General features: G+C 55.4%; 1 protein-coding gene across 17 annotated transcripts; it reads left to right on the top strand.

Annotated features, from left to right (window-relative positions):
- The first annotated feature begins 11393 nt into the window (after window positions 1-11393).
- Window positions 11394-23272, top strand: NFE2L1 (NFE2 like bZIP transcription factor 1). 17 transcript variants are annotated; one of them, XM_008271359.4, is made up of 6 exons: window positions 11394-11567; window positions 13021-14011; window positions 18525-18740; window positions 19122-19211; window positions 19427-19585; window positions 20158-23272. In XM_008271359.4, the coding sequence occupies exons 2-6, from the start codon at window positions 13502-13504 to the stop codon at window positions 21517-21519; spliced, it is 2337 nt and encodes a 778-aa protein (XP_008269581.1). In that variant the 5' UTR covers window positions 11394-11567; window positions 13021-13501; the 3' UTR covers window positions 21520-23272. The 17 variants fall into 17 exon arrangements, with proteins under 17 accessions (XP_008269581.1, XP_069916907.1, XP_069916910.1 ...); XM_070060806.1 differs by having other exon boundaries at window positions 18558-18740; XM_008271361.4 differs by having other exon boundaries at window positions 11412-11630.
- Window positions 23273-23320: the final 48 nt, after the last annotated feature.

A 23320-nucleotide genomic window follows, 5' to 3' on the forward strand; every position in this document is an offset into this window, starting at 1 on the left:
TAAATAAATCTTAAAAGGAAAAAAAGAAACCTGGGTTCTTCCACACAACTACTTATTAGCTGTATACGGTCTTTTTAAGATTTATTTATTTTTTAAATAAATTTTTAAGATAAAAATAAAGAAATTTTAAATTTATTAAATTTAATTAATTTAAAGAAAAATAAATAAATAATTTATTTATTTGAGAGGGGGCGGGAAGGGAGAACACACTCCCACCTGCTGGCTCACTCCCCAGGTGCCCACAGTGGCTTGGATTGGGCTGTGGCCAAACCTGGGAGCCAGGAACTCAGTCCATGTCAGCAACCCAAGCACTTGAGCCATCACTGCCGCTTCCCACGAAACTGGAGTCAGGGGTTGGAGTGGGGTGTCAAACTCAGGTACCCTGTCTGATAGGAGACACAGCTTTGTCTGGTGTCTTAAACACTGCGCTAGATGCTGGCCCTGGATCCAGGATTTGGGACTTGACATTTCCTCTCTGTTCTTTTCTCAAGGCCTGTTCTGTGGTTAACCCATTCACTCATGCTTCATGGCTATGGAGTGGGGTTTTCTCCCACCAACTGCCTCAAACCATCTCATCCTCAGGTTTAGGATGAAATGTTGTCGTCCAAAGGCCCACTGTGACAATGACAATCACTGTTCAAGCTCAGCAGATTCCCCATCTCCGCACCCTACTTACATCTTCCTTGTTCTTCTCGCAATCACTAAATGTCATTGTATTATTTTTTAAAGTTTATTTGCTTATTTATTTGAAAGGCAGAGTTACAGAGAGGCAGAAATTGGGGGATCTTATATCCACTGGTTCACTCCCCAAATGACCATAATGGCCAGAGCTGTGCTGATCCGAAGCCAGGAGCCAGGAGCTTCTTCCGGGTCTCCCACGCGGGTGCAGGGGCCCAAGGACTTGGGCCATCTTCTACTGCTTTCCCAGGCATAGCAGAGAGCTGGATTGGAAGTGGAGCTTAAATTGGTGCCCATATGGGATGCTGGCACTGCAGGCAGTAGCTTTACCCACTATGCCACAGCACTGGCCCCTTACTATTTTTTTTTCTTTACAAAGTGTAAGGGCCTTCTCCCCATTAGACTTTGAGCCCTTCAAGATCATGTGCCTGTTTTACTCACGGCCGAATCCCTGGTGCCACTCACAGGGGTTGGCACCGAGAGGTTTAATAAACACTTGTTGAGTAAGTGAATAAATAAATGAATAATCCAGGGTGAGGTAGCTCGTGTGCAAATATTCACAGGACTCCTATTTTAAAAATTTATTTATTTGAAAGGGAGAGTTACACAGTGAGAGAGAGACAGAGAGAGAGCTTCCACCTATTGGTTCACTCCCCACATGGCTGCAATGGCTGGAGCTTGGCTGATCTGAAGCCAGGAGCCAGGAGCTTCTTTCTGGTTTCCCACGTGGGTGCAGGGGTCCAAGGACCCCTTCTGCTGCTTTCCCAGGAGCATTAGCAGGGAGATGGGTCGGAAGTGGAGCAGCTGGGACTGGATCCGGCACCTCTATGGGTGCCCACTATGTCACAACGCCAGCCCCTGGAATACCTATTTTAAACAAATAATAGTGTACCTCTCAATAAAATCATATTTAATGTGCTTGAAAAGTATTTATTGAATGGTTAGCATGCACGAGTACTTTCGTAGGACTAGAATTATTCATAGACAAAATAAGACCTTGAGTTCATGGAACTAATCAAGTGTGAATGTGTGTGCACACTTTTCTGTGAAAAATGGAGGATTCACAAATAAGGTGTTACGTGAGTCAGTGATGAAAAATAGAACAGGACTGGGGATGGGGAACGTGAGGGTCAGGAGAGGCAGCGAAGGACGTCATTTGCATTTGAGTTGGCTGAGAAATCCCTCAAGAAAGCAACATGTGGGGCAGGCATTTGGCACAGCACTGCTTGGGATGCACACATCCCATATCGAGTGCCTGGGTTCGAGTCCTGGCTCCAATTCTGATTCCAGCTTCCTGCTAATCATACCCTGGGAAGCAGCAGATGATGGCTCAAGTATTTGGGTCCCTGCCACTCAGGTGGGAGATCTGGATTGAATTCCAAACTCCTGGCTTCAGCCTGGCCAGCCCTGGGCTGTTATTTGGGTCGGAAGATCTCTGTCTCTATCTGTGCTTTTCAGTGTAAAGAAAGAAAAGCAAGAGAGGGAGAGAGAGAGAGAGAGAGAGAGAGAGAGAGAGAGAGAGAGAGAGGTCTTCCATCCGCTGGTTCACTCCCCAGTGGCCACAACAGCCGGAGCTGGGCTAATCCAAAGCCAGGAGCCAGGAGCTTCTACCGGGTTGTGCATACCGTTGCGGAGGCCCAAGCACTTGGGCCATCTTCCACTGCTTTCCCAGGCCGTATCAGAGAGCTGGACAGGAAGAGGAGCAGCTGGGACTAGAACTGGTGCCCATATGGGATGCCGATGCCACAGGATGAGGCTCAGCCTACTGTGCCACAGCGCTGGCCCCTGCTGCTGCTGTCCTTAGGCTCACCGGGATCTCTGTGCGTCTTCAGTGCAGTAGTGACAACTAAGTTAATTTAGAGTCCTCACCATCCTCAAGCTCCCTCGAAAGTGAGCCCAGGACTCTGCGCTCCGCGGCCTCTCCAGGCTGAGAGGCACTTCTCCTGGGATTCCACGCACAAACGCAAGCTGAGTGTGCACAGGGGACGGGTCCTCTGCAGAGCACCACTGCAAGAGGACTCGGGTTCAAGCTGGCGGCGCTGGAGGAGCGTGGAGGTGCGGCAGTGAGAACCGGCTGGAGGCCTCCCAGTGCGGGGCCAAACCTGGCTGCGCAGGGACTCGGCCCTCCTGTTTCTCCACCCTCTGCTCCCTTCAGGGTGGCTGCGGCTCACTGGGGCTGGAGTCTGTGGAGGAGCTGAACCCAGAACTGGTCCCCAAGAACGCGACCCGGTGGTGGCCCAGGAGATTCAAACGGGCTTCTCCCGTTCTGCCGTGGGCCTTGCGATGTGTTGGAGGGGAGACCATTCGGTTTCCTCTGACTCACCCTCCTGCTGCCACATTTGCACGCTGTCTGTCCTAGGATCTCAGCATCTGTTCCTGTGTGCCAAGAAGAAACAGCTCCCTTGGGTACCAGCCCCTCTCCTTCCTGCTAGAATGTCACGAGGGGGAGGTGTGTGTAGAATCCGAGGCGTGGATGGCGGTGCTGGTGGCAGCCTCTGCGCTCTGCCTGCCCGCCGGATGGGTCTGACCACTCCCCAGCCAGCTGTCATTTCTTCACTGCCTCTGGCTTTCTCTGGGTTGAGGTTGTAGAGGGGGTGGAGAGAGAGAGTTGGCCAAGAAAGGGCTCACACCAGCTCTGCCCCCATGCACAAGTGGCTTTCTACAGGCCGTCTGATTTTTCAAATCTGTGAATGCATATATTGTTGTCTCCATTGAGCTCAGGATAGTCCGACCAGGAAGTGACGGGGCTGGATTTTTGAAGCCGGTTATGAGTCCAAAACACCCACTCTTCCCACCTCGCTGTGGCACCTCCCTCACTGTGGCATGCCACACTGGGAGCTATACAAAGAAAATTACCCAATGTTGTTTGGAACAACATGGCAAGACACAAAGGACAGCTGAACTCAGCTTCAAAAAATGTTACAAGGAGACATGAACGAACAATGGGTCGTTTAATCAGATGGGTCGAGGCGGAGAGCATTTTCGGTTTGAGAAAGCACACATCCAAAAAGCAGAAGATGATTCTGGTCGATGCCTTCCTGCTGCTGTTCTTTTGTTCAGTCAACTGCAATGTTTTTAATTAAAAAAAGAACAGGATTTATTTATCTACAAGGCAGAGTTATAGAGAGAGGGGGAAGATCTTCCATCCATCCACCTGTTCACTCCCACATGGTTGCAATGGCTGGGCCTGGGCCAGGCTGGAACTCCATCTGGGTCTCCTGCATGGGTGGCAGGGGCCCAGGCGCTTGGGCCATCTTCTGCTGCTTTTCTAGGCACATTAGCAGAGAGCTGGATCAGAAGTGGAGCAGTCAGGACTTGAACCAGTGCCCATAGGGGATGCCAGCGTCACAGGCAGCAGCTTACCCCACTGTACCAGTGTTGGCCCCTTACTCCAGTGCTTGCTCCAAGCTAGTGATTCTCTACTCTGGCCGCACAGGATAATCACCTGAGGAGCTTTTACCAAGTAACTGATGCTCCCACTCTGCTGTGGGAGACAGGATGGAATTGGTGTGGGGTGGGGACCTGGGCATTGGTATTTTTTTTACAAGCTCGAATGTGTAGCCAAGGTTGAAAAGCGATCTTCTAGGATCGATGTTGTGGCAAAGTGGGCAAATCCATCACCTGCAGCAGAAGCATCCCATGTGGGCGCCGGTTCCATCCCTGGCTGCTCCACTTCCGATCCAGCTCTCTGCTCTGGCCTGGGAAAGTAGTAGAAGATGGCCCAAGTCCTTGGGCCCCTGCACCCGCGTGGGAGACCCGGAAGAAGCTCCTGGCTCCTGGCTCCTGGCTCCTGGCTTTGGATTGACTCAGCTCCAGCTGTTATGGTCTTTTGGGGAGTGAACCAGCGGATGTGAGACCCCTGCCCCCAACTCTCTCTGTAACTCTTCCAAATAAGTAACTCTTTTTAAAAAGCAGTCTTCTGTGACAGTGTGGCAGTGGTGCATGGGGAAGAGGCTGTGTGGTGAAGGCTACGTGGTATTAGCCCCCTAGGAAAGGGGCCACGTGTCTGGATTACGTGGACAATGATGGATTTCCTCCCAAGACGTGCTAACAAAATCTAGTCTAGATGGGGCATAATCCTAGAATCTCTCAGAAGGGCTCCGAAGAAATCTAACTGCCAGCTAATCCAGTCCCTTGGATCAGCTGGGCTGGAGAGTGAGAAATACTGATATAGATGAGCAACATTTAAACCCATTTAAAAAAAAAAAAAAAAAGACAACCAGAATGGCAGAAAGACTGGGTTTCCCCTAAGGGGAGAAAGCAATTCCTGCTAGTCCAGAAGAAACCTGAGCCCAGCCCGGCTGCCCTCCCACCGCTCTTTGAGGATTTCCTGGCAGATGTCACCCTCCAGGGAGGACTGGCGGTGGCCGTGCCTGCTGGGGGCAGCAGCAGCAGCTTTTCCCATAGTGGGCACTGAGTTGACACAGATATTCCCGCTAGGAGTGAGGATATCCATGTGTGTGTGTGTGTGTGTTAGAGCTTGCTGGGTCTTTTTATGACCCTCCCCCAGTCCCTGTGCGTTTCAACCAACCCCCTTTCTGGTTTCCCGCTGCCTTCTCCTCTCTCCTGGGCAGCCTGGAGTCGCCAGGACAAGGTCTGGTTTTACAGCCGGCCGTCAGCCTCACCCTTGGGGAGCAAGCGCATGCGCTCACTTTCTCCAGCGGTCTCAGTCTGATTTAATGGATATACCGGGACTGATGACACATCAGCATGGGATCTTTCTTTTGCTTCTTGGGTAATTGTCCTATTAACAGCTGTCCCAGGCAGAGGGAGTGGGGGAGGGCCTGGGGCAGGGAGAAGGTGGCTTCCTGGGTGAAGAAGGACACGCCCTGGGTTTTACAAGGTTAATCAGCAGGTTTGGGGAAGGTCTGCAGCTGCTCAGGCTTGATCTGGACCTTGAGACAGTGGAAAGCAGTCCTTTTGGTCTCTACACTCTGTCGTGGAGCATTAAGTATCGTGGGCGCCACTCCCTGCCAGGCCTAATCCCCCGCGGCTGCCAGGGAGGCAGTGTCTCTGCTTGTGGGCTCCTCAGCCCTGCCACTAGGTCTCTCCCTTTTCCTCCTCACCAGGTGAAATGGCTGAACCAGAAACTTTCCCCAGCTACTTCCCAGGCATCCTTTAACACAGTAATACAGTTCCTGATCCATCTCCCTCCAAGTCAACATTCAAATAATGGCAACACACACTTATATACTGTAAACGAAGCCAAAAGAAAGTTAGCTGTGGACAAAACCGGATCTCTCCACTCAACTTACTGCCTTCCTAACATGGGCCCCTCCACCCACACCCAGGACCCCAGGTGGAAGGGAAAGGAGACAGGAGAGAGCTAGCCAACGTGCTTATAGGTCATTAAAAAGTGGCCAAGTGGGGGCCAGTGCTCTGGTGTAGTGGGTGAATGCCCTGGCCTGAAGCACTGGCATCCTGTATGGGCGCCGGTTCGAGACCCGGCTGCTCCTCTTCCAATCCAGCTCTCTGCTATGCCTGGGAAAGCAGTAGAAGATGGCCCAAGTCCTTGGGCCCCTGCACCCACTTGGGAGATCCAGAAGAAGTTCCTGGCTCCTGGCTTTGGATCGGCACAGCTCTAGCCGTTGCGGCCAGGGGAGTGAACCATTGGATAGAAGACCTCTGCCTCTCCTCACTCTCTGTGTAACTCTGACTTTCAAGTAAATAAATAAATCTTTAAAAAAAAAAAAAGTGCCGCATGGATTTAAGCTCTGGAAGTAGTGTAACAGAATCACACCTCATCTTCCCAGTGTGGTCTCCCCGTGTACAGCGGCAGCATTTCATTTTAGTGAGTGTGTATGTATGTTTTCTTGTTAGTCTTTCATCCCTATATGACTTTTCTCATCTGAGGCAACAGGTCCGCTTAGGAAACACAAACAGGGGCCAGCACTGAAGCATAGTAGGTTAAGCCTCTGCCTGCAGGCCTGACATCCCATGTGGGCACCGGTTTGAGTTCTGCAGCTGCTCTACTTCCAATCCAGCTCCCTGCTGATGGCCTGGGAAAGCAGAGGAAGACGGCCCAGGTCCTTGATCCCCTGCTACCCATGTGGGAGACCCAGATGAAGCTCCTGGCTCCTGGCTTCAGCCTGGCCCACCCCCGACCTTTGTGGCCATTTGGGGAGTGAATAGCAAATGGAAGATCTAGTTCCTCCTTTCAAATAAATAAGTCTTTAAAAAAATTATTCCATACTTGCTATGTCAAACAACCAGAAAGGATGTTTAGCCTAGCAGTTAAGACACCCTCATACCACATTGGAGAGTTCAATTCCTGGCTCCAGGTCCTGACTCCAGCTTCCTGATAATGTGGACCCTGGGAAGCAGCAGTAATGCCTCAAGTAATTGGGTCCCTGCTACCCATGTGGGAGATCGGGATTGAGTTCCTGGCACTGGCTCAGCCCTAACTGTTGTGGGCATTTGGGGAGTGTACCAGTGCGTGTGAGCTCTGTTTTTCAAAATAAATAAATAAATACAAATAATACTAATAATTAGGTTTATTTAACACCAACTGCTCTTACTATGCTATCTGTCCTCCTACCATCCCCCAAAAGTCTTGTACTTAAGGACTGTAACTCCTGTTGAGCCTTGGTATCTTGGTATCTTTTAGTATTTTCTTCTTAACTCCCCTGATCTGAGAGTTAATGGTCACACTTAAACTTCTCCCTCTCTCTTACCCATCAGCAACAGTTTCCTCCATGGCCTCATTCGCTCATGGGCTGAATGCTCACTGCAGCATGCCACGTCCTGCAAGGTAGCCCTGCTCCGAGGTGTGGCTAGTGAATTTCTGCTTTTAACAGGAACTTCCAATCACATGCCTGTCTACTTGAGTCCCCTTCAACTGGTGAGTATTTAGGGAGCGCCTATTTCACTCACTGCTGTTTTAAGGATACATAACGCTAATGCACTTAATTCTAGTCCTCATGGAGTTTATATTCCTATATGTACTGCGAGAAGAGCAGTAAGATGGATAAGTAAAACGTGCTCTCTGAACCACTTTTTTTTTAATACATATTTATTTATATGAAAGGTAGAGTTACAGAGAGAGAGAGAGAGAGAGAGAGAGAGAGAGAGAAGAGAGAGAGAGGAGAGAGAGAGAGAGAGAGAGAGATTTTCCATCTGCTGGTTCACTCCCCAAATGGCTGCAACGGGCAGAGCAGAGTCAGTCTGAAGCCAGCGGACAGGAGCTTCTGGGTGTCCCACATGGGTTCAGGGGCCCAAGCACTTGGGCCATCTCTGCTGCTTTCCAGGCCCACTAGCAGGGATCTGCCCAATTAGAGGGATCAGAAGTGGAGCCTAGGGCTGGTGCTGTGGCTTAGCAGGAAAAGCTGCCGCCTGCAGTGCCGGCATCCCATATGGGTACTGGTTCCAGTCCCAGCTGCTCCACTTCTAATCCAGTTCCCTGCTATGGCCTGGGAAAGCAGTGAACGATGGCCCAAGTGTTACAGGAAAACAGCGGTGGAGAGCATATTACTACCTAGGTTCTTTGTCTCACATGGAAGAATTTCCAAGCGGACAAGCAGAGATTTAAAAAGCAAGATTTATTAGAGTAAAAGCCCTCTAGCCAGAGTGGCATGGAGGAGGGATTCCAAGAGAGAGAGAGAGAAAAAAAACAACACAAAACAAAACCCAAAGTGCTGGGTTTTTAAGCACAATTTTGGGAAAAAAATCTTGACAATCAGATTTTCATTCAGTTACAAGGTGGGGACAAAGCCCACCAAGACCTAATTTACAATCCTTTACCCTATCTCGCTTGCTCAGATAAAACAAAAAACCAAAGTGGGGGGGGGGGCTACCTAATTGGTTTACAGTGAGCTGTGCCGCTGGAGGGTAGAATCACCACTCCCTTGCTATTCTTATGGTAAAAGTGGAAGCATTCCAAGAGTGGGTAGGCAGGTACTTCTGACCTTGCTAAAGACAACCTTTGGGGGAAAGCACCCCAAATTTCCACTGGGATCACCCTATTAACCCACCTGACTCCTCACACAAGGTCCTTGGACCCTTATACCCTCATGGGAGATGCAGAAGCTGCTCCCGGCTCCTGGCTTTGGCTAGGCCCAGCTCCTGCAGATGCAGCCATCTGGGGAGTGAACCACCGGAGGGAAGACTCCCCTTCCCCAACTTCTCCTCTCTAACTCTAAAAGAAAAAAGAAGTGGATGGCCGGTGCCATGGCTCACTGGGACAATCCTCCGCCTGTGGCGCCAGCACCCCGGGTTCTAGTCCTGGTTGGGGCGCCGGATTCTGTCCCGGTTGCTCCTCTTCCAGTCCAGTTCTCTGCTGTGGCCAGGGAGGGCAGTGGAGGATGGCCCAGGTACTTGGGCCCTGCACCCCATGGGAGACCAGGAGAAGTACCTGGTTCCTGGCACTGGATTGCCGCAGCACACCCGCCGTGGCGGCCATTTTGGGGATGAACCAACGGAAGGAAGACCTTTCTCTCTGTCTTTCTCTCTCACTAATTCTGCCTGCAAAAAAAAAAAAAAAAAAAAAAAAAAAAAAAAAAAAAAAGTGGAGCAGCCGGGACTGACACAGGCACTCATGGTATGCAGACATTGCAGGTGGCAGGTAAACTCGCTGCACCACAACGCTGGGCCCTGAGCCAGTCTTTCATACAGTAAACCAGCCTGGGTAGTTTTGTAAGGATTCAATGAATGCATACTGGTGTACCAGGGTACTTCAAAAAGTTCATGGCAGGGGCCGGCACTGCGCCGCAGCGGGTAAGACAACCTCCTAATGTGCCTGGGAAAGCAGCAGAGGATGGTCCAAGTCCTTGGGTCCCTGCACCCACGAGGGGGACCCAGAAGAAGCTCCTGGCTTTGGACCAGCCCAGCTCCAGCCTCTGCAGCCATTTGGGGAGTGAACCAGTAGGTGGAAGATTTCTGTCTCCTCCTCTCTGTAATGCAGCCTTTCAAATAAATAAATCTTCTTAAAAAAAAAAAAAAAAAAGTCACGGCAGAACAAGTGCTTTCCCTGGTGGTTAAGATGTCTATATCCCATACTGGAGAACCTCGGTTAGATTCCCAGCCCCAGGTCCTGAGCAGACCCCTGCTAAGAGAGCTCAGTATTAGGATCTCCACATCGGAGACCCTGGGCTTCCGCCTAGCGGAGCTCTGGCCAGTGCAGGCCATCTGGGGAGCGAACCCCTACATGGCAGTTCTTTTTTTTTTTTTTTTTTTGACAGGCAGAGTGGACAGTGAGAGAGAGAGACAGAGAGAAAGGTCTTCCTTTGCCGTTGGTTCACCCTCCAATGGCCGCCGCGGCCGGCGCGCTGCGGCCGGCGCACCGTGCTGATCCGATGGCAGGAGCCAGGAGTCAGGTGCTTTTCCTGGTCTCCCATGGGGTGCAGGGCCCAAGCACCTGGGCCATCCTCCACTGCACTCCCTGGCCACAGCAGAGGGCTGGCCTGGAAGAGGGGCAACCGGGACAGAATCCGGCGCCCCGACCGGGACTAGAACCCGGTGTGCCGGCGCCGCTAGGCGGAGGATTAGCCTAGTGAGCCGCGGCGCCGGCCAACATGGCAGTTCTTTCTCTTGCTCCCTCTGCCTTTCAAATACACAGAAAGGTCCTTTCATAATACCCACTATCCATGAGCTTCGGAAGCGAACAGTAAAAACCGCCACTCAGTGACTCCCTAAACCGGGTGTCAGGACCCAGGCAGCCACCGCAGTTAAATCAGAATCTCTCCAGAAAGGCCTTGGGACTTGCAAGCTGATGTGGGGGGTTGTAAATTAACGGGGCCAGCGCTGTGGCACAGTAGGCTAAGCCTCCGCCTGTGGCTCTGGCATCCCACAGCAGAAGATGGCCCAAGTCCTGGGGCTCCTACACCTGCGTGGGACACCTGGCGGAAGCTCCAGGCTTCTGGCTTCGGATCAGCTCAGCTCCAGGCATTGTGGTCAGTTGGGGAGTAAACCAGCACATGAAAGACCTCTCTCCCTCTCTTTCTCTGTGTACCTCTTTCAAATAAATAAATAAATATTAAACAACAACAACAACGTTGAGGAGTCACAAACATGTTTTTGAAATGTGGCTAGACTTCACTGGAGAACTCTGGAAATTGGACAAAGTTCTTGAGCAGCAAAACTAAGTTCTGAGATGTTTCTATCATGACAAAAATCGCTATTACACCACCGCTTCTTTCCACCAAGGTGGAGACCACCGGTCTCCCCGGCAGTCCCCACAGCACCCTTGCCTGGGCGGTACAACGCACCATCCCGCCTGCCCAGGTGGCTGAGCCCAGGCCTACACGGAAGGGGAGCCGGACGACCTGGTTCCGCTGCCAGCACTCAAGATGGCGGCAAGAGCGTCGCCGCCATATGAACCACATGCTCCGTGCCCCGTCTCGACCACCCTCGGGTCTCACTGGACTTTTGCAAGTCACCGTGGGCACCCTCGCGGGGAAAAATTCCGCGCCTGGGTGGCGATACTTCCTCCCGACCCCTGTCTCAGGCTCTCAGTTCCTCAACGCAGAATGCCCTAGAAGCGCACAGTTTGCAACACCACCCGCCGAGCAAACGCCGCGGGGTAGTCCAGAACGCCGGACCCTACGGCCTTTGCTCCACTCATTGGTGGGCCCAGGACGCGGGGCGGGCCTAGATATCCATTGGGCCGTGGGTCATGTCAGTCTTAGGAAAATGGGCCCAGAGAGGAGGAGACCCATTCAACTATTGGGTCCTCTCTGCTGTCAGTCAGAGCAACATCCGGCGGCGGCCGCGGTCTCTGCTAGTTGATTGGAGAAACTGTTTCTGATGGCCGTGGCGGGCGGGCTTCCGAGTGAGGTGGAAGGAGGGGGCGGGGAGGGAAGCGGAGGCTGGGGAGCTGTAGGCCGGCCGGCGGTGGCGGCGGCCTCGGACTCAGGCTGAGGGCCTGCTGTGGCGGACGCTGAACTCAGCAGCGGGTATCGGGCACATTCCTTTCCCTGAAGGGAGGGGCACAGCGCCCCGGGGCCGAGGCTTATGGGGTGAGGGGCGGCGGGATGTGGCTGAGGGGCAGGAGGCGGGAGCTGGGCGGCCGAGCCAGGTGTCTGGCGGGACTGGGGTCCTAGGCCTGTCGTGGACGGGCCGCGGCGCCCAGGAGAAAGCCGGCTCTGGGGTGGGATGGACTAGGGAGGGTCGAGGGCCCGAGAAGGCGTGGTGTGAGGCCCGGGTAGGGAGCGGGGTGGGGCCACAGGGCCGGAGGGCGGGGAGAGGTTTTCCTTTAAGGGTGGGTCAAGGCCAGCAAAGTAGCACTTGTTCGCTCGCCGCCCCAGAAGGCTCGAAGCCGAGGCGCCGAGAGTGGGCATGGCGACTTGGTCCCCGCCGGACTCGGGTACCCGGGACAGGGTGGGACCGGACTCTCGCCAGGGCCTCTGGCCCTCCCTCGAGATCTTTAAGGGACTTTGCCCGCTTTCTGGAACTTAATCGGCCCCTTGGAGAGTTCAGTGATAAATGGCGTGCGAATGGGAGAGTAGCGTAAGCAGGGATTCTGGGTCGCAGTTGTGTTTACTCTGAGCGGAGAGGGGCGTGTGTTGTGTGTGTGTCTGTAGCTCTCGCCTCCCCTTCAGCGTGAAGCGGGTGGATGGGGTAGAGGAGAGGGGGATGTCTTGGTTTATGAGATTAATGGAGACCAGAAACCGAAAGGCAGATTTAACCTTCTCCCCACTTGGCAGTCTGGGGTGAGGACTTGGCCATATCCTCAGCTTGGCTCAGAAGGTCATAGGAATAAAGATAAAACCTGCCTGTGCAGCCTCGGGATACCAAATTCTGGTGCCCCCCCCCCCCCTTATAATTGGAGGCTGATAGAAAAAAAATAGGATTTCTAAGTTGGGAAATGAAAGACGTTCTTTGGTGTGAAGGGGTGGCCCAAGTGTGGTCCGGTGTCTCACACTCTCACTTGTTAATAACCTCCCTCCCCTTTAGAACTGGAAGGGCAGAGGTTGTAGGTTGTAGGCAGTTTTCTCTCCGGGAGGAGAACTTTCCTTTAAGATAGGAAATGGTCTTCTCGTGCTGAAAATAGAAGCTGTAATGTGCCGGGGTGGGGGTGGGGGGAGTTGGTATATTAGACAAAGAATGATATTTGAGATATTTGGGTGCCACAGGCATCGCCTGCTTTTCCAAAGCAAGCCGCTTTTTAGGATATTTCAAATTTAATATCTTAGAACAGATCCTTTTGGGTCGGTACCCTCCTTTTTGGTGGCCGTTCTAACAGGTGGCTTTATTCTTTCTTTATTTTGCGAGAACACAAGTGATAAGTTTTCCTGTGGAAGTTCTTTTTCTTAATGTGTTGCCCGCCTTTCCCGTGAGCAGTCTCTTACCCTGCGATGGTGTGAAAAGTTCGGAGCCTCATCCTGTTGCTCTTGATTCCCATTTCAGGTTTCTCTGGAAACCCCCCTGGTAAGTGTGGCGGAGGCGGGACACTCTGACCCAAGACAAAAGGCCTGTAGCTCCAGCCAAAGAAAATAAACCTTAGGAGGCAGAAGGAAAAAAAAAAAAAAAAAGGCCATCAGCTGTTGCTGAGAACAGCGTGCAGTGGAGTCTACAGAGAGGCCGGCTGATGTGAGTGAGGAAGTCGCGTGGGCCCCGAGGCCTGGACTGGGTTAGGAGCCGTTTGCTCTCAGAGGTGAGGTGGCACGAAGGGAAAAGTGAATGTGGTCTGGAGTGTGGCCTTGGCTCCACGGGCTGTGCTGTCCTCTGCGGCCGTCGGGGAGCTCAGCCCCGGTGACCTGCCAGGGTGGGGTGCAGTGTTTGGCCCTGAGGAGGGAGACCTGCTGGCTGGAGCGCCAGAGCAGTGGCCTTGATTTGTCTTTTGGAAGATTTAAAAACCAAAAAGCATAAACATTCTGGTCCTTCAGCAATGCTTTCTCTGAAGAAATACTTAACGGAAGGACTTCTCCAGTTCACCATTCTGCTGAGTCTGATTGGGGTGCGGGTGGACGTGGATACTTACCTGACCTCGCAGCTTCCCCCGCTCCGGGAGATCATCCTGGGGCCCAGTTCTGCCTATACTCAGACCCAGTTCCACAACCTGAGGAATACCTTGGATGGCTATGGTATCCACCCCAAGAGCATAGACCTGGACAATTACTTCACTGCCCGGCGGCTCCTCAGTCAGGTGAGGGCCCTGGACAGGTTCCAGGTGCCAACCACTGAGGTAAACGCCTGGCTGGTTCACCGGGACCCAGAGGGGTCTGTCTCTGGCAGCCAGCCCAGCGCAGGCCTCGCCCTCGAGAGTTCCAGTGGCCTCCAGGATGTGACAGGCCCAGACAACGGGGTGCGAGAGAGCGAAACGGAGCAGGGATTCAGTGAAGATTTGGAGGATTTGGGGGCCGTGGCCCCTCCAGTCAGTGGAGACTTAACCAAAGAGGTTAGTGGCCCTGTGGTGAGTGGGTGGGGCCTGGGGCTGGGGGGTGGGCTGTTCCTGAAGGACTCTGGTCCTGGCATGGAGCTCTGTAAAGAACCAGACAGACTGGGGTGGGGGAAAAGTGGGGGTGGGGCAGGGAAGTCTTAGGGCATTGTTCATGGATGGGAATGGGCCGGATTGTCCAGCCTTAGGATTGGGGGCTGGGAGCATTTCCCTGTTTTGAACCATGGACCCACCTCTAAATGTACTGTCAGGGCAGTGGGAGGTTCCTAGGACATGCCAGGGTGTTTACTGCTTGGATTTCAACATGACTGCTGGAGGCCTGGGGTGGGGGAGGGAGTCATGTTGTGATGGGCTTTGATGCCGTGTATATCTGTTGCTAAGACACAAATACTTTGTGGACTTTCGCCTTGTACCTCCCCGCACATGGAAATACACATATATATCCTAAAGCCCTCCTGCTTTGCGGTCAGGCCTGTTGTAAGGTCCGATAATTCAGCTCTCCTGGGCCTGAGCCAAGGGGTAGATCTGGACAGTTATTCTTGGCCGGGAGAGGGCCACGGCTCCTGTTCTTGCTGAAGGCCCACTGCAGGGGGAGGGCAGGGGGGCTGGGAGCTAGAAGAGGAACTGCGTTCTGCGCCCAGGCCAGCTGGCTGGGAGCTATCTGAGATCTTTAGCGTCTGTCACGTGGCTCTTAACGGTGCGAATGGCGACTGCTGCTCCTGTCCCACCAGCACAAGACTGCTTTGAGCCCTGTCTCAGATCTGACTTGCCACTCAGCCTTTAGGAGCTTGACAGAAGGCCTGCTGCCTTTCCCTGGCTGTTGGTGAGGGAGACGCTGCTTCGTGCTGGGCTGGGTTTCCCAAGGTGGGGACACCAGAGGGCTGACATGCCGCAGAGCACGGCTCCTCTGCCCGCCAGCTCTAGCCGCGTCTTGCTTCCCTCCGTGTCGCAGCCTGTTCCTGGGCTCAGTCCTGTGATCGGCAGCGACCGTCAGGGAGTGTGGCTGCTGCTCGGCCAGGCAGTGGTCGCAGCTGGGGGCGACTTCTGCCCAGGCACTGTCTGGAGGCAGCCGTAGTTGCTACACTGGTGGGGTGGGGTAGTGCCTAGTGAGTAGAATCCAGGCATGAACAGCACAGGACAGCCCAAGCCCCAGTGATGTGACCCCGTTGTCAGTGCTGGAGCTGAGAAACCCTGCCCTCGGCTCGGCTGCCTCGTCCCCGGCCTAGAGACTGGGATTTTTCTGCGCATGGGAGCCGGAGCTTTTCTTCCCTTTTAGAGTCTGTTGTCTGAGATCTGTAGTGACACTGAGGACTCGACTTCTTTCTGTCTTCCGCTGTCTTTCAGGTGGGCTCTAGTCTTGGGCCAGTGGTCTGTAGAAGTGTATCTCAGGCTCTGCTTCCGTACTGTGGCCTCAGGAGTGCGTGGAACTGGACTTGGACTCGGGGGCCCCGGGATACCTGTCCTGGATGGGGTGTTCTGGCTGTAACTGGGAGGAGTGGGTGGAATGGGGTGAGCTCTGCTTTCCCCGTCTCTCGGCCCTTGGGAAGGCTCTGTGTTTGCCCAGGCCTCCATCACTCCCTTTGGGAGGTAGGGGTGGGTCAGCACCAGGGGGAAGGGGAGGATCACTGTGTGTCTGGGACAACATTTCCTCAGCAACTCAGGGATAAAAATACCCGGGTCCAGAGCATGTGACAGGCCCTGCTGGAGCCGGCGTCAGCCCTGGGGTGCCAGTGCTTCCCCGCTGCCAGGCCTGTTCGATGGGCAGCCATCGCTGGGCCCTTGTCAGGGATAGGATTCCCCTCAAGGTTGGCACTGTGCCCGGAGCAGGGGGTGGCCTGTTTACAGCTCTTTGCCGGCTGGGAGCAGGCGGAGACCAGGAGAACATACTGTCTCTGCCCTGACCTTAGGCTGCAGGGAGCAGCTCTGAGGAGGGAGCTATCCAGGGAGGTTTCTGTAGGGTTTCTTTCCTGCTTGGAGAGGTGTGGTCCGGGGGTCAGAGAATGTTCTTGAACAAAACCGCGGGACTCTGGGAGGGAGGGACATGATTTGTGGCCAGGGTGTTGCTGAGCGCTTGTCTGCCTTAGTGCTGGGCCTCAGGGTTTTGCCTCTGGCTCTTGAGCGTGGCTGGGCCTGGCCAGCACCTGACATCGCTGCACGTGTGAGAAAATGCCTTTCCCTTTACTTCTGGTCTAGCCTGTTTTAGGGTGACAAGCGGCTCCCGGCTTTTGGGAGGGCACCGGGTGCTGGGGGTTCCTGCCCAGCCCGGCTTGTGATCCCTGGAGGACTAGCCACAGCCTCAGGAACAGGAAAACTCCTTCTACTTCCCAGCAAAGAATTTAGGTTCCCGGAGAAGCTGCGGGAGGAGTGTCTGCCTAGTCTTGAGGGGGCTGGATGAGCAGATGCGACAGGAGGGAGGACAGCGGCACCCCTTCCCCCAGGGCTCGCTCACTGCGCCACCCCAGCTGACTGACTGGGCTGGGTGGGGCTGCCCGCCCCTGGGTGCATCTCCTCAAGGAGACGGAGGCGGCCCAGGGCTGGGCCGGGTGCTTGCGGCAGCCTCTCCAGCGCCCGGGTGCAGAGATTGGCTGCAGCGCGCAGCTAGGTAACAGGCGGTGGGAGGGGATTGGCTCCTTGCGCATCTCCAGCGGAGACTTGGGGGAGGAGATTGGCTCTCGGCGCAGCCTAGGTAACGACAGTGGGAGGGGATTGGCTCTTTCCGCAGCCCAGCTGCTGACCTGGGGGAGGGGATTGGCTCTCTGCAGCCTCAGCAGTGACCTGCGGGGTGGGAGGGGGAGGGGATTGGCTCCTTGCTGCAGCCTAGGTAACAAGTTTGGGGGGCGTGGGGAGGGGGAGAGGGAGGAGCGGGAGGATAGGCCCAGGCGGGAGCTTGCTTTCCTCTGCAGCTTGAGCACGGAGCATGGGGTGGGAGTCCCGTCTCACTGCAGCCTCTGCGGTGAGCTCAGGGTGGGGGCTGCCGGGCGCCGGAGTGGAGCTGGGGTTGTGAGGTGGGAGGGGGCTGCTCAAGGATGGAGGAAGGGGGCTGGGCTGGGCCGCCCAGGCAGCAGCACGGGCGGGGCACCCTCCTCGGGCCCCTTGGAGCTAGCAAGGGGCCACCCTTCCAGCCTGGTGTGCTCCCTGCAAGCCGAGAGCTCCTTGCAGCCCCCTGTCCGGCTTCCCGGCACCAGCTGCCCTGGGGCTCCTCTCGCAGACCATGACCCGCCTGGACCGCAGCTCTCACAGTGGTGGGGGCCATGCCAAAGGCAGCCGGCCCCTTAACTCTTTGCTGGCTGGCCACCGGGTGGCCCAGCCCCCCTCTGCTCCGGGGTCCAGGGCCTCTGTTCAGGTTGGTGTATGTGGGAAACTGAAGGGAAAGGTACCTCCGGGAGGTCTTGGGATCTGGGAGGGTTACGGTTGGGAAGGGATACCCGCTTAGGGCTGGGGGTGAGTCGCAGCTAAGGATGTTGCTTTCTGGAAAGTGTTTGATTTTTAAGCCCTGAGTGAAAGGCAACACTTCAGGGTTTCTTTAAGCTTGTGGGGTAGGGCTCAGCCATGGGGGTGGCATATATGGAAAGCCCAAATGGCTCAATTTATTGGGGTGCTACGCTGGTGGCAAGTGGGGGTGGCAGTTGGTGCAGGGTAGAGCGGGCAGGAGGCACTCTGGTACCCAAGGTGGAGTGGGAGCTGAGCAGTGATGGGGATTATGTCCTTGAGTGGGTTGACTGATGTGGATTGGGCAAGTCCTGGGGTGTGGTGAGGAAGGCGTGAGAAGAGTGGTGTGAGGGGCTACCGCGGGGCTGGTCTGGTAGGGGTGGGGTGCCTGGTGGGATCATCTGACTGCCTGAGGTTCCCCTGGGATCGGAGCAGCTGAGAATGGGGATTCTGGCAGGGACGGATCTCGAGGTGAGCCTGGGTTTGAGAGTTGGGGGCGCTCGGCCTTACTCTGCTGTGAGCCAGGGCCAGGGGCATGACTCGGAAGGCCTGCCCATGTCAGTGGTTGCATCAGGTGGTTGGAAATGCAGGGATTTTCCTCTCCAACCCACCCCACCCCTATATGCAAATGAAACGGCACCACAGGCTGATGCAAGCCCGGGCACTGCTAAGCAATTCTGCACTGAGAGTTCGCCCTTGCTTGCTGTGTGGCCAGCTTCCCACAAACCAAGTTTTTACGGGATTCCCATTCCTAAAATGAGATGTGATTCCTGCTTCTCCCTTCTTAGATAGGGGGGAGGTGGCCCTGCCTCGTGGCCTGGGTGTGTCCCTGGTGCAGAGCCCAAGCCTGCAGACCTGTACGGGGATGGTTGTGCTGGTGGGGGAGGGAGGTGTAGTACCTGAAAGTGGATGAATGAAGCCTTACTGGTGCAGAGGAGTTGGGGTGAAGGCTGGCACGTGGAAGGCTGGGAGGGGCTCCCCCAGCATCAGTTGGGGGTGATCCTGAGAGGGGCCTTTTGTGGGGTGGGACCTGGAGGGGCCTCTTAGGACCCGAGAGCTAAAGTCATGGTGATCTATCTTTCAGGACATAGATCTGATTGACATCCTTTGGCGACAGGATATTGATCTGGGGGCTGGGCGTGAGGTTTTTGACTATAGTCATCGTCAGAAGGAGCAGGATGTGGATAAGGATCTGCGAGATGGAGGCGAGCAGGAGGACACCTGGGCAGGCGAGGGTGCGGAAGCTCTGGCACGGAACCTGCTAGTGGATGGAGAGACTGGGGAGAGCTTCCCTGCACAGGTACCCACGCCTCTGCCTGTTCGTACCTCCCCGCTCCCCCAAAACTCACCAGCCAGGCTGGCTTTCTTCCAGAAACTTTCCCTTAGGAAAGCAGGTTGTGCCTGCGGGGTAGATCGGAATGTCTTTTTTGGGTTGGGGTCTACAAGTCAGGGCAGCAGATGTAGACGGGCAGAGGGGGCATAGGTGGGCCAGGCCTTGGCAACAGACGGGTCGGGGGGAGCGCGGCAGAGCATCTTCCTGCTCCAGGGTCCTTCCTGTCGAGGCCAGCCGTTGGCCCAGGAATGGGAGGGAGACTGCAGACCTGCAGCTGTGCTGGGGAAGAGGCTTCAGCCCCAGGCAGCCAAGGCCAGGTCAGTCAACTTACAGCTGCTGTTGCCACAGGTGCCTGGTGGGGAGGACCAGACGGCCCTGTCCCTGGAAGAGTGCCTTAGGCTGCTGGAGGCCACCTGCCCCTTTGGGGAGAATGCTGAGGTGAGCAGGACAGGGAGAGCCCACGAGCGAGCCGGGCAGCCTGCGCGGTCCCTCCGTGGCTGGCTGAGGGGCCGGCTCGGGCCGGCTCTGGGTTCTGGCCTTGTCCTGGCTGCTGGTGGAGGATTCAAAGGAAGAGAGAAGCAGGTGGTAGTCTCTGGGAGGAAAGCGGAAGGTGGTCTCTCCTTGTCCCCCTTAAAGCCTCTGTTCTGCCCTAGTTCCCAGCAGATGTTTCCAGTCTAACAGAAGTCGTGCCTAGTGAAAGTGAGCCCCCAGCTCTTGAGAACAACCTCCTGTCTCCCCTCCTGACGGGCACGGAGTCACCATTTGATTTGGAACAACAGTGGCAAGATCTCATGTCCATCATGGAAATGCAGGTAGGGTCATCAGGCCGGAACAGGCCTAACATTGTGCATGGAGCGTCTTTACACTCGGTTGCTTTTGCACTTGCAGGGGGAGTGAGAGTAACATTTTTGACCCATAGGAAATTGGGTACATTTAGAGGCAGCCTACCCACATGTCTTGGAGTAGTGGGAGATCAAATCAGAGTGGGGTTTGTGTTGGACCCAGGACCGAGCCTGCTTCCGTGTGTCGCTTTGTGGCTGCGTCCTGGGTTGGGCACTGGTGACAGCAGTCACTCACATAGCGCTCTCCAGCCACCACCGGCTCACTCGCCCTCAGGGTCATCAGGCCAGCCCTTCGTCATCTCAAGAGGGAGAGAGGGAGGAACCCGGGAGCGCTGTGCCCAGCTGGTGTGGCTGGGTGTCGACTCCGGTCTGGGTGTTCTTGTGACTGCCAGGCCTGGTGGACCAAGTGGGGCCCGGAGCTGGCACAGGCTCTGCTTCCCGGCTCTGGCCTTTCCCCTGCAGCGGCCTCTGTAGGGAGCCTGCGCGGCACACCGGGAGGGCGTGTGCTCCTAGTCAACAGTGGTGCTCTTCTCCCCTCCCAGGCCATGGAAGTGAACTCATCAGCAAGTGAAATTCTGTACAGTGCCCCTCCTGGAGACCCACTGAGCACCAACTACAGCCTTGCCCCCAACACTCCCATCAATCAGAATGTCAGCCTGCATCAGGCGTCCCTGGGGGGCTGCAGCCAGGACTTCTCGCTCTTTAGCCCCGAGGTGGAGAGCCTGTCTGTGGCTGGCAGCTCCACGCTGCTGCCGCTGGTCCCCAGCAATTCCACCAGCCTCAACTCCACCTTCGGCTCCACCAACCTGGCAGGGCTCTTCTTTCCACCCCAGCTCAACGGCACAGCCAATGACACAGCAGGCCCAGAGCTGCCTGACCCGCTCGGGGGTCTGCTGGATGAAGCCATGCTGGACGAGATCAGCCTGATGGACCTGGCCATCGAGGAAGGCTTCAACCCCGTGCAGGCCTCGCAGCTGGAGGACGAGTTTGATTCTGACTCAGGCCTCTCCTTGGACTCGAGCCATAGCCCATCTTCCCTGAGCAGCTCTGAGGGCAGCTCGACCTCCTCGTCCTCCTCGTCCTCCTCCTCTTCCTCCTCCTCCTCCTCCTCCACTTCTTCCTCCGCCTCTTCCTCTTTTTCCGAGGAAGGTGCTGTCGGCTACAGCTCTGACTCTGAGACCCTGGATCTGGAAGAAGCTGAGGGCGCCGTGGGCTACCAGCCCGAGTATTCCAAGTTCTGCCGCATGAGCTACCAGGATCCGTCTCAGCTCTCCTGCCTGCCCTACTTGGAGCATGTGGGTCACAACCACACGTACAACATGGCGCCCAGTGCCCTCGACGCTGCTGATCTGCCGCCACCCAGCGCGCTCAAGAAAGGCAGCAAAGAGAAGCAGGCCGACTTCCTGGACAAGCAGATGAGCCGGGATGAGCATCGGGCCCGAGCCATGAAGATCCCCTTCACCAACGACAAGATCATCAACCTGCCCGTGGAGGAGTTCAACGAGCTGCTGTCCAAATACCAGCTGAGCGAGGCCCAGCTGAGCCTCATCCGAGACATCCGGCGCCGGGGCAAGAACAAGATGGCGGCCCAGAACTGCCGCAAGCGCAAGCTGGACACCATCCTGAACCTGGAGCGCGACGTGGAGGACCTGCAGCGGGACAAGGCGCGCCTGCTGCGGGAGAAGGTGGAGTTCCTGCGCTCCCTGCGGCAGATGAAGCAGAAGGTCCAGAGCCTGTACCAGGAGGTGTTCGGGCGGCTGCGCGACGAGAACGGGCGGCCCTACTCGCCCAGCCAGTACGCGCTGCAGTACGCCGGGGACGGCAGCGTGCTCCTCATTCCCCGCACGATGGCCGACCAGCAGGCCCGGCGGCAGGAGAGGAAGCCGAAGGACCGCAGGAAGTGAGCCCGGGGAGGAAGGGGGTGACGCTCACCAAGACCGAAACTGGAGAAGGGCTGGGCCTGGACCTGGACCTACCGAGGGGACTTTAATGCCTTCTTACCCAATATATCTTCTCAGATGGGATGGATGACTGCGGGTCAGTGTACAGGAAGAGGCGGGCGCGGGCGCTGTCTGGCTCACCTTCCCCCACTGGGGTGGAGTGGGAGTGGCCAGACCATGTGGGTGGACAGGGTCCTCAGCCCTACCCCTTTCCTGTGGGGGAAGGGTGGTGCTGGTATTCTGAAGGTAGAGGAGCTGCGTGCGGAGCGAAGGTGGACGAACGGGGAGGGAAGGGACTTGCGAGAGGAGGAAGTAGGAGAAAGTCTCATTCCTGGAAAGGAGGAAACCCGAAAACACCAGCGGGAAGACAGTCGGAGGGCAGGTTAGGGTTGGCTCTGGCCAGGATTCCAGGCAGCAGGTTTGAGGGACGCTAGTGGGCCTAGGTGTCAACTGGTGTGATAAACCCCATTTCACCCCAGGGGGGTGCACACACGGGCTTGGGGAGGGGCTTTGTTAACTCTTTCTGCTCCTTGCGCTTTGGCAACCCTGAAGGGGAGCACCTGGGATATTGCCTATAATGTGTCAATCATATGGGAACCACTGGGACCCCAACTGGCTTGGACATTTAGGGTCAAAGGGCAGAGGAAACAGGAAAGGGTCAGGAGGCCCTGTTAGCAGCCCCCACACCAAGCATGCCACTCACCGCCCTGCCACTGCCATCTCCCTCTGGGCTCCAGCTGCGGGCTGAGGCTCCCGCTGTTTCCATCAGAGCCTGCATGTAAATGCTGTCCTCTTCCATCCTGTGTTTGTGGTCCCCACCCCTGACTGGCCACCTGTAGCTCTTCAGGAGCAGGGGTACTGGGCCTGTAGCCTTCCTGTTTGGGGGCTGCATGGAGGCAGGGGATGACCTGGAGGAAGAGCCAGTGCAACAACCTCCAAGCAGTATTCAGCACAACACTGGGGAGTAGACCTTCCCGCAGGCCTCTGCCTGCCAACAACTGGGCTTGGCACTGGGAAGAAAACAAAACAAAAATCTTTATATAAAACCCAGCAACAAATCTAGTCCTCTTAGAATCTCTTGCGCTTTGATTTTATTTTTAAGGGCTTGTGCCCTGTTTCACTTATAGGGTCTAGAATGCTTGTGTTGAGAAAAAAAGAGATGCCCGAATATTCAAAGCTGCTAAACGTTCTCTTTGCCATAATGACTCCGTGTAACTGTGTGACACTTGGGATTGTTCTCCTCTGTCCCGAGGTCTCCATCTGCTTTCTGTTTGGGTTTCTTTCTAGAAGAATGAGGAGTGCATGTAATGGGGGCTGAAGAGCACCCTCCCCCGGGCTCTGCCACAGTAACTTCTCCACAGCCCCAGTTTGGCCCAGGCTCCTAGCGGCAGAGGCAGGGAGAGCTCCAGGGGGGCCAGACGGTCCCAGGACCACACTGTATTTCTGTTTGCCACTGCTGCCCCATGCTGGCCTGGCTCTGGGGTGCTGTCTGCCCCAGACGCCCAGGAGCGAGCTGGGGGGGAAGCACTGAGCCCCTCCCCCTGCGGGGAGGGCCGATCCTAACTGAGCAGTAGGGATAGAAGGCGTGAGCCTGGGAGTGCTTTTATAAATTATTTTCTTTGTAGATTTTATTTTTAATTTATCTCTGTGACCTGCCAGGGAGAGGAGAGAGCGAGATGCTGTGAGCACATGACAAAATAAAATAAAATAAAATGGATGATTCGTTCTGAAGTGCAATTTTTCCCCACTGTGAGAGTAAAGGAAA

This window comes from Oryctolagus cuniculus, chromosome 17 (assembly GCF_964237555.1).
Source record: "Oryctolagus cuniculus chromosome 17, mOryCun1.1, whole genome shotgun sequence".
In the NCBI taxonomy this organism is placed as follows: domain Eukaryota; kingdom Metazoa; phylum Chordata; class Mammalia; order Lagomorpha; family Leporidae; genus Oryctolagus; species Oryctolagus cuniculus.

What these genes read in the sequence shown, in the direction of transcription:
- NFE2L1 (XM_008271359.4), top strand. Translation starts at nt 13,502, where the DNA reads ATGCTTTCTCTGAAGAAATACTTAACGGAAGGACTTCTCCAGTTCACC. An exon ending in GGGAGAGCTTCCCTGCACAG is followed by an intron (nt 18,741 to 19,121) that starts GTACCCACGCCT and finishes CTGTTGCCACAG; the next exon opens with GTGCCTGGTGGGGAGGACCA. An exon ending in TGTCCATCATGGAAATGCAG is followed by an intron (nt 19,586 to 20,157) that starts GTAGGGTCATCA and finishes CTCCCCTCCCAG; the next exon opens with GCCATGGAAGTGAACTCATC.